The following is a 19,342-nucleotide window of genomic DNA, read 5'->3' as shown; positions in this document are numbered from 1 at the left end:
TCAGCAGCAGTACGGTTTCATGCTGAGATGTAGTACTACAGATGCACTATTTGTGGAGAGTACTACAAATGCAGTATTCATAGAAAGAGTGCTACAGATGAAGGGTTTGGTTTGAGATTGAAAGTCAGAAGGAGCTGGGTTGAGCCTTTGTAGATCTAGAAAAAGCAGACAAGTGGGTGCCAAGAGAGGAACTGTGGTTGTATGAGGAAGTCTGGAGAGGCACAGAAGTATGCTAGAGTGGTGCAGGACATGTATGCCAGCAGGAGGACAGAGGTTAAGTGTGACATAGGTTTGACAGAGGAGTTCAAGGTGGAAGTGGGAGCGCATCGGGGCTCAGCTCTGAGCCCCTTTTTGTTTGTTATGATGTTTGTGATGATCAGAAATGAGTCCATCAGCGGGACCTCACATGTTAGATGTTCTGGAGATAAAGTCAGGCTGAGATGGTTTGGACATGGACAGAGATAGGAGAGTGAAGCTCTGTTGAGAAAGATGTCGAGGCTGGTACGACCAGGCAGGAGACCTAGAAAAAGACCAGAGAGGAGATTTATGGACGGAGGAAAAGAGGACAAGAAGTTAGAAGATGCAGAGGAGAAGGTTATATGGAGGAAGGTGATTGGCCGTGGTGACCCCTGAAGGAAGCAACCCAAAGTAAAAAAAGACATATCTTACATGTGCGGGCTCCAATCAAGGCCTGGATCTGATAGTGACCTCATAAACACACACACACACACACACACACACACACACACACACACACACACACACACAAACATTCACAGGCAGACAGAGTGAAAGTCCGTCTTGTCTTTATTGTCGAGTGGCTAAAACGCCACCTTCGATCCATAAAAACACACAGGTTCCTGGCAGCTGATCCAGCGAAGCTGCTTTACACACAGCAAACACACGACAATTGTAAAAACAGTCTTGTCAGAGAAGTGCTTTTGAAAAGGCTGACACAGAAACAGAGGTTTCTGGCGCGGCAGAGGACAAAACAGCTTTTAAGCCACTAAACACTACGGTAAAAAAAAACAATTTACACTCCGGTGGTCGACCTGGAGTCCCCATGGGGGGGCGGACAGACGTCCCACACACAAAGGCACAGAAGAACGCAAAAGATTTCAATCCTTCGGTTGTCACATTGAAGCTGTTGCTGATTATGTTGTTTTTTTTGGCCACTGTGGGGCAGTGTCGTCTTTTACTCGCAGACAGATAAAACGCCAACATCCTCCGGTCACTGACAGGTCCAGCTCAAGATCCGTCACCCTGACGGCCTTCACGTTCCACGTGGAATCCTGAGATATTATTTCAGCAGAAATCTTCGCTGCCAGCGTGAAAGGAGAGCTACTCAGAGGAGGTGCGCGTTCAGGTCGTACTTCTCGCAGAACTTGTCAGTGATGGGGATGCAGGTGAGGTACTCGCACCAGTCGCACTTCACGGGGTAGACGTAGAAGAGGACGGCCAGGGCGGCGAGCAGACCCAGGAAGACCAGCAGGAAAACGCAGATCTGGACCCGCTTTCGGTACATATCGGAGCGGCCGAAGCTGCGGACCAGAAAACAACTTCCGCTCAATGGGATGGAAGGAAACGACTGGCGGATGTATGAATCGGTGAACGAGACGGCTGACTTTTGAATGAGTTGGTCGATGAACCTTTAAATAATCACGGAAAAACACATCACGCCGAAAGTTTCATATGGGTCGGTTTAGTAAATGGCATGGTGGTTGGCGCCTCCAACTCACAGCAAGAAGGACCCTCATGTGATTCCGACCACAGGCCTTTCTGTGAGGTTTCTGTGTCTATATATGACGTGAATGGGAGGGTGACGGGTGACGGGAGGTGTGAAGGGCTGCGGGGGTCGAGGGTGAACCTCACCTCTCACCCAATGCAGTTCTAGATATTAAAATTCATTTAGGATGAAGGGCTGAGTATTTTGAGAGTCAGATGACAAAACCTGAAACCCACACAGAAAGGTCACTTTGTTGGAATTGAACCGGGGTCTTTTGTGCTCAGAGAGCGAAGTGCAAACCACCGCGCAGAATACAATGAATTGGAAATGATTTTTAACCAATATTTAGTTGAATGCACTCCAAAGGCAATACATTTAATGTTCAAACAGATAAACTTGAATGTTTTTTTGCAAATATTCACTCATTTTCAATTTGATGCCTGCAACATTTTCCAAGAAAAGGTGGGACAGAGGCTTTTTTTACGACCGTGTTCCATCACCTTGCCTGTTAACAACACTCAAAACTTATTAGGTTTTGCAAGTGGAATTCATTCCCATTCTTCCATGATGTACAAGGTCACATTTTCAATCTTGTACCCGCACGCTTTTACTGCGAAGCCAGGCTGTTGTAATGCGTGCAGAATGTGGTTTGGCATTGTCTTGCTGAAATGAGCAGGGACGTCCCTGAAACAGATGCCGCTTGGATGGCAGCATATGTTCTTCAAAACCCTGCATGTATCTTTCAGCAAGTTCCCCTTGCCTTTACGCACTAACACACCCCCACACCATCACACACGCCGGCTTTTGAACTTTGCGCTGATAATAATCTGGATTGGTCCTTTTCCTTTTTTGACCCGGAGGACACAACGCCCATTTTTTCCAAAAACAATTTGAAATGTAGACTCATCAGACCACAGCACACTTTTCCACTTAGCATTAGTTTGTTTCTGGGTGGTGTTGATGTATGACTTTCACTTTGCATGATGCAGTTTTAACCTTTTGTAGATGCAGCGATGAGCTGTATTAACTGACAATGGTTTTCTGACGTGTTCCTGAGCCCACATGGCAATATCATTGACACAAAGATGCCGGTTTTTAATGCAGAACTGTCTAAAGGATCCAAGATCACGGGCAGTCAATATCGTTTTCTAGTCTTGCCACTTGCACACAGAGATTTCTCCAGATTCTCTGAATCTTTTGACAATATTATGGACAATATTATTGCACTTTAATAAATGTTCATAGACTGTTGGACTTTTTGCTCACGCAGTTTTTCACAAAGTGGTGAACCTCACCCCATCTTTGCTCCTGTGCAACTGCGCCTTTCGGGAATGCTCCTTTTATACCCAATTACGACACTCATCTGTTCCCAATTCTCCTGTGGAATATTCCAAACAGGTGTTTTTTGGAGCATTCCCCAGTAAATTCAAAATGAGTTAATATTTGCAAAAAAAACAACTAATTTTTATTGAGGTTGAAAGTGATTTGCAAATCATTGTGTTCTGTTTTTATTTACAACGTACCGACTTCATTGGAATTGCGGTTTGTATGACGCGGACGTCGAAGCACAAAACGCTTTCCCTAATATTTGACCCACCTGATGTAGGGAAGGAAGGCGAAGGACAGGAAGAATCCCGAGACAAAACCGCAAATGTGGGCGAAGTTGTCTATCCAGGGAAGCAGACCGAAGGAGAAGAAGAAGACGGAGATGGCCAGCAGCTTTGCGAAAGCCCTCCACGGACGCTCCAGGATCTGCCAGCTTTGAAACAGCTCCACGAACAGACAGGCGAGGATGCCGAACTGGCTGCCCGCCGGACCCACCTGAGGGGAGGAGGCGTGAAAAGGAAGCTGCAGAGGAACGGCGCAACGGGACGTTCTCGCGATGGCGCTGAAGATTCCTAACCTCGGCTCTGTAGGGCAGGAAGATGGCTGACGCCAGGTTTCCCGTGATGCCGCTCAGCATGTAGACGATGGAGATCCGTAACCAGCCGGCCAGCTTCTCCAGATCCCTCAGCACCGTCATCTGGAACAACACCGACACCAGACAGTGCAGGATCCTAAGGACGCACAGCGCAAGCACGCCATAGTTGTTTTTTGTGTGTTTTCTCCCGGATGACATCTGGGAGGCGGACGACGAAAAAACAAAACAAAACACAAAGCAAATCATTCACCCGGCGTGAAGAAAGAGGGAGAGCCACAGTCTGGAGAACTGGTCCGGGATCTCTGGGTTGAGGAAAGGCAGCAGACCGCACACGTCATCCATGCAGGCCACCTGGAGGGGACAGACGGGACGGGTGGAGACGCCGAGTCACAGTTCATCGCTCAAACGGAGTGTCGACGCTTAAAAAGACTGAGATGAAAAAACAGGCTCAACAAGCTAGTGAGGAAACTCCGCTCGCTGGTGGGACCGACTTTGGACAATCATGAATCGGTGGCAGCGGGGAGGGTGAAGGACAAACTGGGAGTTATCCCGGGCAATCCTTCCCACCGCCTGCACGAGGAGCCCTGCCTGACGGGCAGCACGTTCAGCCGACGGCTCATCCGGACCGAACGCTTCAGATGCTCCTTCGTGCCGGTGGCCATCAGACCGTACAACGGCAGTCTGGACGGCACACAACTCTGACCTGCCGGAGGTGCGTCTGTGCCACCGCTACCTCATTACCTCACTCATTCGTGCGTGTCATGCCCTATGTTTATCCCTGTTAGTGTCACTCCATTCGCATTTTTGTTATTATTTTTGTCATTTTTTTGTCACCCTGTTTCCGTTCTCATCCTTATTGTAGTCGTTTTGGTTGTTTATTCTCACCCTTGCTGTTATTTTTTTACTTTTATTCTGTTGTCTATTTTTATCCTTGTTGTTATTTATTTTGCTATAGATTTTTTTGCAGATGTCTTTTGCTATCTTTTAATTTTCTATCATTTATATTCGTTTTCATATTCATTGGTATTATGACAATAGAATCTCCCCTATGAGGATTGAATAAAGTACATCTTATCTTATCTTATCTTATCTTATCTTATCTTATCTTATCTTATCTTATCTTATTTTCTCTTATCTTATCTTATCTTATCTTATCTTATCTTATCTTATCTTCAAAACAGGTTCATGGCTTGATCTACTATAGCGGTCTTGCCAGAGCTCATCACTGTTATTTCTTTTTTGAATATTAAAGCTATTATTGTATAAACCTCATATTACCTTGTTATTTATAGATGCACAGCCACAAATTTACAGGCATTTACACAAATGTACAGTTTATTTAGAGATATTGGAGTCACTTCAGTGGAGGAGCTCCACTGAACGCCACAGGAGGTCTTTCCTCCCCGAGGCGATCAGACTTTTTAATTCCTCTCCATTCAGCCGCCGGCAACCATAACAACCTATCTTTAACTTAAAAACAAACAAAATGTGCAATATCTCATTTCTGTGCAATATTCGGAACTGTGCATTATTTCATCTCATAACAGCTACACTGTGCAATATTTCATCTCATCTCATAACTGCTACATTATAATGTTAAGACACTTATAGGTTTATCACTGCTAACTAAGACACTTTATAGTTTCACTGAAACACTTTATAGTTTATAGTTTATTTTTATTTCTAATTCTGCCTTTCTTTTATTATTTATTACTGTTTTATATTCTGTAACTCTGGCACTGCAATTTCCTTCGGGATTAATAAAGTTGTTCTTATTCTTATTCTTATTCTTATTCTTATTCACTCTATGTTCTTTATTTTTTGGCTTATTTTTCTTTTATTTTACCATAATTAAATATTTAAATTTGATATATTCATAAATATTGGATGAGCTCTAGGTTGCTATGCTATCCCTTGCGCCCTCATCACTGACAAGTTTCTCTTGTTCCGATTCTGATTCAAAATCCCTTTGTCTCCGTCACACTTTCTATCTCTCCGTCCTGTCTTTCTCGCTCTATCTCTTTTTACTCCACCTACCAGTTGAGGCAGAAGGCCGCCCACACTGAGCTGGGATCCGTCTGAGATCTCTGCCTGGTAAAAGGCACTTTTGGGCTTTTGTAAATAATTTTAAAGAGTATGTTCCAGTCCGGCTCTACATGGAAAGAATGGTTCCTTAGAAATAAAATCAGACTTGACTTGTGTGGTACCTGCGAGCAGAGGGTGGCCTCCTCGTGGAAGGAGCCTTGCATGAAGTTGCAGTACTCCCTGGATGTGATTTCACACCTGGAAAAACATCGATCAGGCTCACGTCAAAAACGCATGACCGGTTTGAGGATTTAATGGAGACGTTTATATCGGTGCCTCTTTTAATCTGCATTCAGTCATTCATTTATAATCTGTACCGCTTATCCTGCAGTCTCAGTCCCGCTGACAAGGCCACATAGAGAGATGAAACCATTTCTGCTCACTAAACATCATATAGAGCAGACGTGCCCAATACATCGATCGCGATCTACCGTTCGATCGCAAAGGTAGTGTTGGTATTAAAACGTAGACGTTTTAGACGTAGACTCCTCACAATGAAATTTGACTGACAGTCGGTCTGTCCAATCTGACTTTTTCTGACACTACGCATGTGCACATAGTAGCGCGTTCTAGCAAGCTAGCAAGTTAGCCTCCAATTTATGTCTTCTAATCTTATGGGTATAAAAATGAGTGGGGGAGCTGGACCGAGTAAAAAGATTAAAACGTACCACTTCCGTAAGAAATGGGAGAGGGACTTCTTTTTTATACAATGTCAGTTTCAAAATGCGTTTGCCTCATCTGCCGGTCTGCCATTGCTATACCAAAAAAGGGAAATGTGAAGCGGCATTTTCAGACCATTCATAAAAACTCCGACGTCGACTTCCCTCCGAAAAGTGAGCCGAGACGGAGAAAGGTGAAGGAACTAAAATCCCAGCTGTCAGGAAAGCAGTCATTTTTCTCACAGCGAACTTTAACTGACTCCATTCAATTATCAGAATAAGGTATTTAGCAAAAAAAGTCCTCTTATGTTGTAGCATGCCATAAGGGTTCATGCAGTTATGCAAGATCCACAAACATTTATTGTGTTAAGTATACTCAGTAGATACATAAATAGATATATATTCAGCATTTTAGTGGAGGTAGTTCATTTTCACATGGTAATTTGAAAAGTAGCTCACAGGCCGAGAAAGTGTGTACATCCCTGATATAGAGGCTTTGTCTCAACAACCATTCACTCCCTTATTCACACATCTGGACAACTTGGGGTCTCAAAGGGACCTCCTTCATTTTTTGAACACATTTTAGAGATAAAACTAACTCACACAGACACAGGAAGAGCGTCGAAAAAAAACTACACTTAATGTCGATTATGCAACTCTGTGATAAAATATGTATCAGGGTACATTTCTCTTACCGTCCTTTGGTTCCGATGCAGCACGGCCGGCCTGTGATGGTGCAGTCTATGTGGGGGAGGTTGGTGTGGTTCCCGGTGTTGTATCTGGTACAAATCTGCGGAAAAAAAAACAAGATGGTGATGTGTTCAAAACATATCGATGCTGAGGGTGTATAAATATTCATGTACGGTGATCCCTCGCTATAACGCGTTTTACTTTTCAGGGTTTCGCTACTTCACGGATTTGCATCGTGCATTGTGTTCTGCATTCTGATTGGCTAAAAAGTCACTCCGCTTCTTCTCTACCTGCGCGTCAATAACGTTGCAGTTTAATATGTACACGTACGTAAAACAGCTTGCCAAATTTGACAATTTTGAGTTTCTCTAAAACCCATAATGTTGACGAAACACTCTGGACTGACAAAAGCACCTGCGACAGGGCCCAAAAGGCAGCGGAAGATGCTATCTATCGCAGATAAAGTTAAACTTCTGGACATGCAAAGGGAAGGTAAAAGCTATGCGGCTGTAGGTCGGCATTACGGAATTAATTAATATTCCGTTCGTTCTATAAAGAAGGAAGAAAAAAACATAAGGACGACAGCAGCAATAAGTTTCGCAGCAGCAATAACGTCGCGGTGGGCGGTGCTAATCTCTGCAATTTGAAGCCTTCTGTTCACATTGATGATTAAAATCATTATTTGACAGTAAAGTACAGAAGTTGTTTGTTGAAAAAAACGTTTCTAAAGTACAGTACTTTTATTTGTGAAACAAATGATTGAGCCTGTAAAATGGTTTGTTCTTTCTTTTCAATGTATAATAGAGTATTTAAATGCATAATAATTGTAAAAAAAAAATAAAGGTTTCTACTTCACAGATTTTGCCTATCACGGGTTCTTTTTGGAACGTAACCCCCGCAAAAAACAAGGGTATACTGTACATGTAAATGCCCTCTTTTGAAAACGCAAAGAACTGTTTAAATCAAAATACCAGCTTTTCCCCCGTCCCCACAGGCGAGCTGTACTCACTGGCCACTTGGTGATGTCATCAGGCCACTCGTGAGGGGAAACCGACGCCGGCTCCAGGCAGATTCTACAAAACGAAGGGCGAACGTTAAACCGCGTCTTCTCCACGCCGGGCCTCGGCAACGCAGTCAGTCGTCGGCGCAGAAATCAATCAAACTGGTTTTTACAACATAGAGGCTTTATTTAACCTCGGGTCCTGATGGCAGACCGCGCCATGTTGGCGGCGTTGGCCGTGCAGATGATGTGCGCTTGGGTGCTGGGGCCACTTCACCCATACCGCCAGGGTGCTCTACAGAGGCGGAGCACATACATGAAACAATGATCGATGTTTAAAAAAAATGATGTTGACACCACTGGTGGATGAGAAAGTAGCTTTATTATTGTTTTAATTGAGAGGATGCTCGACGTGCGTTCACTGACCGAACACTCATCCTGTGCCGTCTGCAGGCAGCCGGAGCGATCGTTCCTCACGCAGCACCCCGACTCCCTCTCTTTCATCTTCTTCTCTTGGATCAGCTTCTGGATCTCCGGGTCCTGACGCATGCAAGGTGAGAACTTTGCACCCAGATGGATCAGCACCTCCTGCAGGAACGCAGCAGAACGACATCACGGCCCCATTGTTTTAAATCCGCTTTCCCTTTCACTGCTAGTCTCTAAAAACGAGAATAAAAGTCAGGGTGATTTTAGATGTAGGTGCTCACCGAGCTCGGACCAACCCAGAAGTTTTCTTGTTGCACGAACTTGACGTTTTCATAAACTCCCTTGTTTCTCAAAACCTTAAAAGAATAGGAAAGTAAAACCGTCGTTCTCAGAGGACACCAATGCCGTTGCAGCCCGTAGAGATCCCGCTACTCACCGACTCGACGGTCTCGCGTTGCGAGAAGCCCACCGGGACGATGCCGTAGATGGTGACGGTCAGGATGGTGATGAGCAAATGGACAAATGTGATCCAGTAGGAGAAGAAAGGCCTGGGTGAAAAGCAGGATGATGTCGGACTCGTCGGGAGGGGACGAAGAAAAACCATCCGGCGAGGGGAGAGCCTCACCTGTGATCGTCCATGTCCTCGATCTGCCTCTTGACGAAGCTGTCGATGCGTTTGCGGTACGTTCGGTTCGTGAGGCGTCCGACGATACCCAGGCCGTACGGCCTCTTCTCTCGGGCGAAGAGCTTCTTGACGGGAACCGCGATCCTCTGGCCGCGCTGCTGATGGCCGCTCACGCTCACCACCTCTTGTTTAAGACGCAGCTTGGGTTGGACCACCGAGCCGTCCTTCGCTTTCCGCCATCCCCGCTCCAACGGCCTGGAGCACGGAAAGTGTCGGTCTGGAATCTATCTAAACACTGCACCGCTACGGTTCGGTTCGTGCACCCACAGCATCAGGTGACTCCGCTCCAGTTCGCCCTTGTCCAGGGCGCTTCCCGTGAGCTCGCCCTCGTCCAGGTCTTTCACGGCGGCTTCGGATGCTGTCTCGAAAACTTCGTCGGCGTAGCTGGACAGCTCGTCCGGAAGGTCCTCCTGGGCAGGAAACAACCACAACGTGAGTTGCAAGAAAAGCCACACACACACACAACTTGTTGTAGATCTGTAAAAATGTTACTTATGCATTTGCATAGAATCTATGCTCATGTTTATTTCACATTTTGGCTTTTAATTCTTAGACATTTCTTGTTTTTCTGGAAGGCTAACTTTTTTTCTCCATCTTTCTTGAAGCAGCCTTCCATCTGCATCACCTATTCTCTTCCTGGACATTTAAGGATCACTTGTATCTCTCTGTTCCAATTGTTGAAAATCGCACAGATGTGGATACACCGCAATGTTATGGCGGGATGCCGTCACTTTGCGGGCAATATGATCGGCATGAATTTGTTGAAAATGTAGTTTATGGTCAATGCACGTGTTTGACTTATTTATTTTAAGGCAATCAGACCTTCTGGGATATTCTCGCGGGCCACATTTGGCCCGCAGGCCTTGAGTTTGACACATGATCTAACATATATCTCAAGTCAGTCGCTTATTTCTCCAGTGGAGGAGAAAATAACCCAGGCTTTGTCGTGACGGGTTTTTCAGCCATGTCAGTTGCTCACTCTGGTAAAGAAGGACGTGTCCAGGTCATCGGGAAAATCCAAAGTGTCGTCCTCGTAGACGCTAGGAGGCACGAAACTGCGTCTCTGACGCCGCCCCGTGGCGCCCTCGCCTATGCCTTGGCCCTGTCGCGAACAAACACACGTCTGTATTATCAGCAGGCGGAGGGAGTCGACCCGTCGTAATTCTATCGGCTTGATTAAATCTGTAAAAACAAACAGAGCAATATAGCTTGTAACCGTGTCTGTGTTTATGTGGCGGCGGAAACCTCTGCGTTCCCGGATTTGCTCAGCACTTTAGGAATATTCCGGCTACAGTCCCGCAGACAGCTGAGCATTTGCTGGAGGGTCTCGTTGACCATCTGCCTGTTAACCCGCCGGCGAAACCCCCGCCATCTGACACACAGCGGGAAATGCTAACATCCATATTTTCACTATCTATATGTAAACCTACATGGACTCATCTGGGCTTTACTTTGAGTTTAATCCGCTACAAGACATACTGATCTGTTTTACATTACATAAGCCAGCACACACTCACACACACAACACACAGGGTATCAATGTCTGTTTTTTTCCCACTTAAATTTTTTTTTTTTTTTTTTTCATATTTTTTTACAACTGCATACTGATTTTCAAATTATTTTTATCGTAATTTGTGGAATACAAGCCTGGAATATACTTTTTTCACACTGCAGCCTAAACAGCGATGCGGCTAATTTATGGATCTCAACGGGCTAACAAGCTTCACGCCACCAAAACATTTAGCCTCGTCACATCGGACCGATGAAATTAAGGTGAAATTTTGAGGGAGTTCAATTCCGACACTGAAGAAGACCACTTTAATGGTTTTAGTGCGCAGGAGGAAGACCAAGATAGCGATCAACTGGAGTCGGACAAAGCGGGGATAGAAAATATGATGGATGGATGGACTTTTCCTTGTGTTACTTATTATCAATCTTTTTCATCAGCTATGTTCGGAAAAAAGCCCTCCCTGTACATATTTGTGGATGTTAACTGTATGTATTTAAAAAAAAAAAAAGTTCCTGTGCAAATATCTCATGTTACAACTTGGACACCTGCGGCTTATATGCAAGTGGGGCCTATATATGTACACATGTTTTTATTCGTTTAATTCTTGCCGGTGTGGCTTATACACAGGTGCGCTCAGTAATCCGGAAATTACGGTAATGGGTTTCAATTGATTTATAAACCTTTTATTGATTTTTTTAAGAAGTAATTTTCTGGCTGATTTCTGCAATATCTTGGTAGTCGCTCACAAGGCCACATACAGAGGTTTACGACCTCCAACCTCCTGCATGTTTTAGGACCGTGGGAGGAAACACGCGCAGACACGGGGAGAACCTGGAGACTCAGAATTGACCTTCTTGCAGCGCTGCCACGCTATCTTGGTAAACTTCTGTATGTTTCTCGATGATTCTTACTCTCTAGATACCCTGTTAATATTTTTTTTAGGGAAAAATTGAATGATTCATGTTTGGTGATTTCAACACATTGCTGATGAAACATTTTCGATTATCATCCAGAAGCGGCTGCTTGGTCAAGAGTTCAAAGCACAGATTTGCAAAGCAGGAAAATACAAACATATGTGTGCGTATTTATATGGGACAAAACCTTCATTAGCGCCGCAGCGGCCCTGAGGCTCATGACTGCTACGGACTCTCGTTTGCGTCGTCGTGGCAACCGGTTTAGAGCTGAGCGGGAGCTGGAAAAGGAGCAGAGGGAGGCGGTGCCAGGTGTGATGGGAGTATTCGGCACACCGACGCCGTCTACCTCTTCCACCATGCGGAAGGCGCGACCCCGAGCCAGGGGGTCTACAATCTGCGCATACACATAAAGCACAACAGCGTTACTACAAGAATTTGCGCGTCCGTGTCTCAACAAGATTTTAATGACTATTTTTAGCTGTGAATTAAAATTCAAACGAGACACTTTGGAACAAAGTCTTTGACAAAAACAAATCAGGAAAACGCGACAGACGCCCGGGTGCTTTTTTTTTTTTGCGTCACCATCAAACCCTCAGCGACACAAAGACGTAAAGCAAGCACATTTGGAAATGAAGCGGGGCGGGGAAAAAAAAAAAAAAAAAAAAAAAGAGTGGTGAGAAAAAGGGGTAAAGAAAGAGGTAAACAAAGCTCCATCTTCCCGCGGGCCAAACCCAGGCTTTGTCCTACCCTCTGCATGCCATAGTGCTGGTGACAGGGATGGAGGGTTGGAAGGTAGAGGGGAGGAGGGGTCTCAGTGCTGGCCAGGGACAGGTTGTCTTGGCTTTGCAGCTCCATCTCCCTCATCACCTGCGCCTTCAGCCCCCCGTACAGCTGGCTGCAGTGCTGCAGGCTCTTCCTCCTCCATCGTTGAGTGCTGTCGCTGTCCTTGCTCACGCCGAACCAGTCCGCCGTCCCCCTGCGGAAAATCCGGGAGCGCGGGTCAATACACCTGATTTTCTTGCTCTTGCAGTTACCTGACCGCAGTGCAGCCATAAAAAGGCGAGATAATGAAAAAGAAGCGGAACAGAGTGGAAAGCTGAGCAAAAAAGTTGGACGTTGTTGTGCGTGGAAGACATGCAGTGTCAACAATCACGGTCTCACGCTGTATATTCATAATGCTTCATTCGGACATGGATTCAATTGCTGCTCATTGTTTTTTTTCTAAGTTTACGAGTTACATTCCAAGGGGTCGGTCATTGAGAGATTTTATCGTTAAGCGAAACCCCCCCCCCCGACGACGGACAACTCGGCAGACATTTTGTGTGGTCAATACCATGTGTATCCAGTACAGTACGTACAGTATTTACATGGATATTGGCCATTTGCAGCGTATTATTTTACCTTTTCTTTTTCTTTCATGTTTATAATTGCATAAATACAGGCCAATTATACTGTATCTTTTCTCTAATGTTCATATTTGCATAAATATACCTATAGGCCATGTCTACCGTAGTACTGTACAATATTTGCATACATATAGGCCATTTGTACTGTATTATTTGACCTTTTCTTTTTCTTTAATGTTTATATTTGCATGAATTATTAACTATTATAAGTGCGGGTAAGGGCATACAATACATCGTTAAATTTGTCGTAACTTTGAGTATGTAGTTAAGTGAGGTCCACCTGTAGTTGACTGGATTTGCCTTCAAGGTTCCTCGTGTTAAACGATCCCGTCCCGACAAAGACGTACTGCTCTCCTTATTGATCCCTTTCAAATGTTTAACTAGTTTGTGCAACTACATTTGATATTAAATGTCCGTGTCTTTAAAATACCGGATTTTTAAGACGCCATTTTGATTCGTGCATCTGCAGTCAATTTTTTTTTTTTTTTAGATAGGAGGATGTTTTTTTTTAGTATTTCTATTGTAGGATCTCCAGTGAGCCTGCAGCATGTTTTCAGACCGTGGGAGGAAACCCATGCAGACACACACAGAACATGCAAACCCCGCACTGGGATCGAAACACGTGCCCCGATGCCAAAACACTTATTTTTAAATGATACCACAGCTGAAACATTACTCAGGATACTAAGTATCTCCTAAGCGGAAGAAGATAAGTTGATTAAACAGAAGCCGAATACATTTTGCAACCTCGAGTGCCCTGCTTTTTCTATCTTCCTCATTTTCCCCTCTCAGCGAATTGGTACGAGCCACAATACGAAGGCAGCTTAAAGAGCCCCCGTTTTCTTGCGCAACCTCCGCCGCACATCTGGAGCGCCGGGGCAGATGTTAGAATCGGTTGACCTGAATTTGGTGGCGTTGTGAAACGTGTCTGTTGAGTGCCTGAGATCCAGGCGGCGCGCTGACCCATCCGGAGAGCCAGCGCGGGGGCAAACTGTTTGGAAAACAGCACGTTGGCTAATAAACACTCGGCCGCCGTCATCTTTACACGCCAGCTGGGAGGCCTTTTAAGGCAAGTGGCTGCTGCTGAAACCAAAACATTTCACTATTTGCAGTAAACTTGCGTGTAAAAAAAAAAAAAGAGAGATAGCATATATTAATGGTTGAATGGCTGATGACAAAATGCACAAATTAACAATACCGCATTACAGGAAACACGGAAGTGGGAAATTTGCGTGCCAATGTGCATGGATCGGTTTCACCCATGCGAATCCCGACGAAAGAAATATTCGCTTGACAACCGCCCAAACAGCCTTATCTTTCGTGTCCTCCGGGGAGGGCAGGCACGCAGGAAGCAGACGGTTTTCAACCGTACTATAATTATATACGCACGCTGCAATTATTTAATAAGGTTGGAACAATTAATCAAAAAAGAGAGCCCGTGCCAAAACAGATGCCAACGATGGTTCAAACCATCGGCGTTGACGGGAATACTGACAAGTCGCCTGCCGCCTGTCGATGCACGTCGGGTACGACATGCCGAAAATCAAAGCGAATCCCTTTTTTCGAGGAATCCGGTGATAAAATGTTAATAACAATGCTTCCCATCGAAAATGCGATTCTGACAGCGGAACAGAAGCCGCTCGTAACATCTGCGCATTGAAAACAGGTTTCTGAAAATCGTTTTTGTGATCCTTGATAGAATTCTGTTGAAATTATACACCAGCTGAGCTTGATGTTATTCTGTTCTTGCTAGGTGCGAACTAATGACAAGTGTTTTTGAGGGAAAAAAAATAACAAAAAAAAAACTCTGCAGCCCACTCACCTGTCCACAGATGTCAAGGTGGGGCTCATACCTGAAGGGGGCGGGTGGACGGGAGCTTCGCTGCTTCCATACCCAGTAGCATTAACGCGCCGTCCCGGCTTAACCCCTGACCCGACTTAAACCCCCGTCGGCCGAATGTAAACCGATCCACGTTCATTTCGGGGGCAGGGGGGATTTTCACGACATCCAGGCCGGCGGCACCTTCGCTGTTATGCAAAGGGAGGATGATCACACGTCCAGACGGAGCGTTACATCAACGCCTCGCCGAGATGAACGCCAGAGGCTCCGCGGGTGATCGGCGGTTAGAGGAAAATCTGCCGCTGATCTCTCCTGTCAGATGTGCGTCTCCGCAGATGACCGCGGTCTTTTAGACTCAATCTGGTGAGCCGGGAGCTGGAGGGGGCTTGCACGTTTTTTTTTGGACCTTCTGTCACCTGCATACAATAAAATCTTCCATCTGGTTGCATGTGGGAGAGCGCGTTGAGCCGGCAGACCCTCCGGGTTCAACCCCCAGCCCCCGCGCCTCGCTCCAAAGTTTAGGAATAAAAGGTTCTGACCTCTCAGAGGAGAAGACAGCGGCACTGTTCCTCATCAAACCAAACACGCTTCCCTTCCATAAACCCCGGCCGTGGACGTCGGCGAGTCCGTGTGCGTCTCCACGTAAACAGCGGCTCTCTCTCTGACATACCAGGACTTCATGTCGCGGGAAATGGTAGATTACAACGAGGGAGAAGGGAAATACGGGACATCGCAACATGTGAGCGGAGGAGGAGCTGGGGAGCGGGTCTTGCCTGGACAAGACACCGGCACACACACACACACACTGGCTCAGAGCATACACCGCTATGCGTGTAGGCGGAAAACGTTGAAATGAGCGTGTGAACCTGGGTGTGACTTATTATCCCTGTCAGGGCGAATGAAGGAGACGACACACAGAGAGCATTCCATTCAGCTCTCAGGTCGACAAACACCAGAGGTGTCCTCCCAGCACGGCTAGTTCTCCCAAAAGGGGAAACTTAGGTAAACTGACTCATGTGTCAACTTTTTTTTTCCCTGCAAACGCATCAAAAGCACAAACTTCGTCACACACGTAAGCGGGGTAAGATAGCGTAAAGACTTTAACGCGAGCCTTTGAGGAGAGAGACGCTCCGGGGTTTAGTCTCGGCTCCCTGTTCTTCAGTTTAAGGCCGGAGGAGACGCTGCTTTGACGCGTCCCGCATTATGCTGCTCGGGAAATTTTGTTTGAACCTGGCCGTCCTGTTTATCATTTAGATGAGCGCTTGTGTGTGTGTGTGTGTGTGTCATAGTTTTCACAGACTTTGGTGAGCAGATGGGGAGGGGGGGGGGGTTTAAATTCCCTCTGATTTTTACGCCTGCAGGGGGGAGGAGATGCCTGTGACCAGGCTGACAGAACGCCTTCTGACTTGGATAAGTGAGTTACACTCTGAGGGTCAAAGGTCAAGGTCGGTCCGACCCCGCGTGCATCCTGTTCTTGTGATCTTGGAAAACCGGAGGAACTTTCATCCGGCAAACATCCGCTGGAAGTCTGAGATGAATAAAAGGTTAATGTGACCTCCGTTCCAGCGAAGGCGCTATCTTAAGGAATTTCACTCAATCTGGTGAAAACAAGGGCAGACGTGTCCGTCTGCACCGCGACTTCCTTCCTCTCCCGCGATTGTTTCCTCCCTGTTAAACGTGAGCTTTGTCATGTCTGTTGTTAGCGTCCTCGCGTTTGTCATCGCCATGAAATGAAAACATGCATTTTTTTTTCCCCCAACTCATTCATTCAGTGACTTGAAGAAGTCACATCTGGATGATCTCATCATATTTTTGTTTTTTTAAACAATAAGAAGGCTTTTTACATCTGACCTGTTTTTTTCAAAAAATAAAAATCAAGAATTTCACATGGATATTTATGCCCAGGCTTAAAATTAAGCTAAAACCAGATGGAGCAACAGTAGGTCTCTGCAATTTTTATTTTTTTTTCCCCCCACATTTTTCCTGTACCTGATGATCTGTTTGGGGATGGACGACCGCCGTCGGGTCAGAATTTTGGGGATGCAGGACCGCCTCCGGACGGTCGACAGCCTCCTGGGGCTCCTCTGGCCCTTCGGGGGCACCGTGTTGACCCGCTCAAAGCGCACCCGTTTTTCGCTTCATTCAAGACGGCGGTGGCGGGAGAAAGAAGGCGGCGGGGGGGGGGAAAGGCAGGCCGGCGGCGAGGCGTGATTGGAAGACAGGGAAGGAGAAAGAAAGCAAGAGTCATTTGCCTGAGAAAAACAGTTATTAGTTTAGCTCATCAGCGCAGGACAACCAATGAGGAGGTAAAGAAAGTGTCAGCAAGTTAGCAGCTGAAGAAGGGCAGCATGAGGGGAAAACGGCAATCTCTTCTCGTGTGTGTGTGTGTGTGTGTGTGTGTGTGTGTGTGTGTGTCCAACCTTTTGATGGACTGGGTAAAGGAGGGCAGTCTCTCGGAGGGAGGCCGGAGGTAGTTGCTGGAAGGGTCCAAGGCAGAAATACCTGTTTGAGGGTTTTCTGCTGGCATGCTGACGCTGCGGAGTCGTTTCACTGGCTGCAACGTGCAAGCACACACACGCGCACACACACACACATTCGTGATGTGGGCTGTTAACAAAAGGCTCATACTAAAGAAACCAAGCTTCTCACTCTATTACTTTTCATTAGTGGTTGGAGTGTGCTCTGTTGCTATGGAGACAGCTTAATGGACACCTTGCAATACACTAGGGCTGAGAGATTAAAACAAAACTGGATAAATATCAAGACAGGCAATCTTCATTGTGTAGGATAATGGGTTGGTTTTTAATCCTGTGTCATGTTCAAGGTGATCAGGGTGTAAAAAATGGTTTAAAAAAAAAATACCGTAATTTTTGGACTATAAGCCACTACTGTTTATTTTCCCCACACGCTTTGAACTCTGTGGCTTAAACAATGATACAACTAATCTATGGACATCGTACCAATGAAATTACCGTGAAATTCTGAGACCACTTAAATGGTTTTAGTGCGCAGGAGGAAGACTAAGATAGCCATCAGCTGGAGACGGACAAAGCGGGGATAGAAAATGGATGGATGGACTTTTCCTTGTGTTATTTATTATTGATCTTTTTCATCAGCCATGTTACAGGTACTGTTCGCAAAAAAGAATTTCCAGCAGTATTTGTGGATGTTACCACTATGTTTTTAATTGAAAGTTAAAATAAAAAGTTTCTGTGTAAATAACTAATGTTACAATGTGTATACCTCATGCTACAAAGTGCGGCCTATGTATGTACAAATATATTTATTTGCATATTTAGAGCCGGTGTGGCTTATATTACGCTTAATAGTCCTGAACTGACGGTAGTTAAAATTACTCATTGCTGTTAAATAAACTTATAATCAACGTGGTAGTAAGCTGACGGTTTTGATGCAAGGCCTGATTAAAAGTTACAATCCTGGTGAGAGGAGTAGGGAAAGCTCCAGAAATGTAATTTAATCGTTTAAATAAAATCTTTCTCTTGGTCCCCGTGACGGTGGTGTTACCTGGATGTGTGCGGCCGTGTCGTCGGGTGTCAGCTGGATGGTGGGTATGTCCACTTTGAGCCACGGAGGCTTCTTCCTCTGCAGGCTGCTGCTCCTCCTGCCCTGCTCGTCCATTCTGTCCAGCTCCCTCCGCGCCTGCCAGCTGACAATACACACACACACACACACAATGACATGTTTTGATGGCACCTCGCAAATGTGTCGGTGACACAAAAGCAATCTGATTTTCCAAAAAAAAAACAAAAAACAATTTTCCTCCTTGCTACACCACCAAGCAATCAGAGGTTTTCACGTCGTCGTTCTTTTCATTGTCATTTTCTGCAATCCTATTTTATCAACTACATAACAAACCTCCATTGGTTGTTGCGCAAATACACACAGAAGAGGCTGTAATAATAAATCCTATGCAGCTGTTAAAATGTCACAAACCTCATCAAATCGATGAATTTCACCTGGGAGAACGAGGGAGTGATCCAGGCGCGGAGATGTGCGGGCCTCTTGTTTAGCTGCAGCCACATTGACGAAGCTACACTGATATCTACACGTGTCAGATTCAAACTCACAACCTTGCTGTTGTGCTCAATCACAGAAAAGAACCGGATCGTAATTTTTAAAATGTAAGCACTGATAAATCAATTTTTGGAGGCTCAATTTTTTTTGCCTGTTATTCCTTCAACTGTACTCCTTGGTATGCCCTTACTGTCTAGCTTTTTGTGCATCTAGATTATTTCTTTTACCCTCTAGGGTCAGTGAACAGCTCTAGAACAGGTGCATCTGTGTTTTTTTGGGGATATTAAACAAGATATTTACGTGGGATATTTTCAACGCTGTGCGTTTTGCACAGGTCACAGTTTGTAGTCGTAAGCTGCGAGAAGTTGTTTTCAAAACTGAAATTGCTAAAAAGATATCTGAGGTCTGAGAGCGACAGGCCAACTGCGCTTTTGTAAATATTGAA

At 45.5% G+C, this 19,342-nt stretch overlaps 1 protein-coding gene across 6 annotated transcripts in view; it reads right to left on the bottom strand.

Moving 5' to 3' along the window:
• Nucleotides 1–791: 791 nt before the first annotated feature.
• The window catches only part of rhbdf1b (rhomboid 5 homolog 1b (Drosophila)), a 42,293-nt gene continuing 23,742 nt past the window's right edge, over nucleotides 792–19,342 (bottom strand). Inside the window, exons 2-20 of one of the 6 annotated variants that reach the window (XM_086140716.1) lie at nucleotides 18,388–18,529; nucleotides 17,283–17,416; nucleotides 16,852–16,998; nucleotides 12,364–12,592; nucleotides 11,804–12,010; nucleotides 10,172–10,294; nucleotides 9,460–9,602; nucleotides 9,133–9,387; nucleotides 8,944–9,055; nucleotides 8,789–8,863; nucleotides 8,508–8,669; nucleotides 8,276–8,376; nucleotides 8,091–8,154; nucleotides 7,087–7,181; nucleotides 5,855–5,930; nucleotides 3,898–3,998; nucleotides 3,630–3,783; nucleotides 3,324–3,547; nucleotides 792–1,541 (exon numbers count right to left, since the gene is read on the bottom strand). In XM_086140716.1, the coding sequence (XP_085996842.1) occupies nucleotides 1,346–1,541; nucleotides 3,324–3,547; nucleotides 3,630–3,783; nucleotides 3,898–3,998; nucleotides 5,855–5,930; nucleotides 7,087–7,181; nucleotides 8,091–8,154; nucleotides 8,276–8,376; nucleotides 8,508–8,669; nucleotides 8,789–8,863; nucleotides 8,944–9,055; nucleotides 9,133–9,387; nucleotides 9,460–9,602; nucleotides 10,172–10,294; nucleotides 11,804–12,010; nucleotides 12,364–12,592; nucleotides 16,852–16,998; nucleotides 17,283–17,416; nucleotides 18,388–18,501 (2,712 nt within the window). In that variant the 5' untranslated portion in view covers nucleotides 18,502–18,529 and the 3' untranslated portion in view covers nucleotides 792–1,345. Of the gene's footprint in view, nucleotides 1,542–3,323; nucleotides 3,548–3,629; nucleotides 3,784–3,897; nucleotides 3,999–5,854; nucleotides 5,931–7,086; nucleotides 7,182–8,090; nucleotides 8,155–8,275; nucleotides 8,377–8,507; nucleotides 8,670–8,788; nucleotides 8,864–8,943; nucleotides 9,056–9,132; nucleotides 9,388–9,459; nucleotides 9,603–10,171; nucleotides 10,295–11,803; nucleotides 12,011–12,363; nucleotides 12,593–14,844; nucleotides 14,994–15,401; nucleotides 15,578–16,851; nucleotides 16,999–17,282; nucleotides 17,417–18,387; nucleotides 18,530–19,342 lie in introns of those variants that run through there. The other 5 variants (XM_086140718.1, XM_086140717.1, XM_086140719.1 and 2 more) reach the window with 5 other exon arrangements.

This window comes from Fistularia commersonii, chromosome 33 (genome assembly GCF_037954325.1).
Source record: "Fistularia commersonii isolate RoL2024-O1a breed Wild chromosome 33, RoL_Fcom_v1.0, whole genome shotgun sequence".
Lineage (NCBI taxonomy): Eukaryota > Metazoa > Chordata > Actinopteri > Syngnathiformes > Fistulariidae > Fistularia > Fistularia commersonii.
Note: the sequence above shows the minus strand (reverse complement) of the source record. Positions and strands in the feature narration are given on the sequence as shown.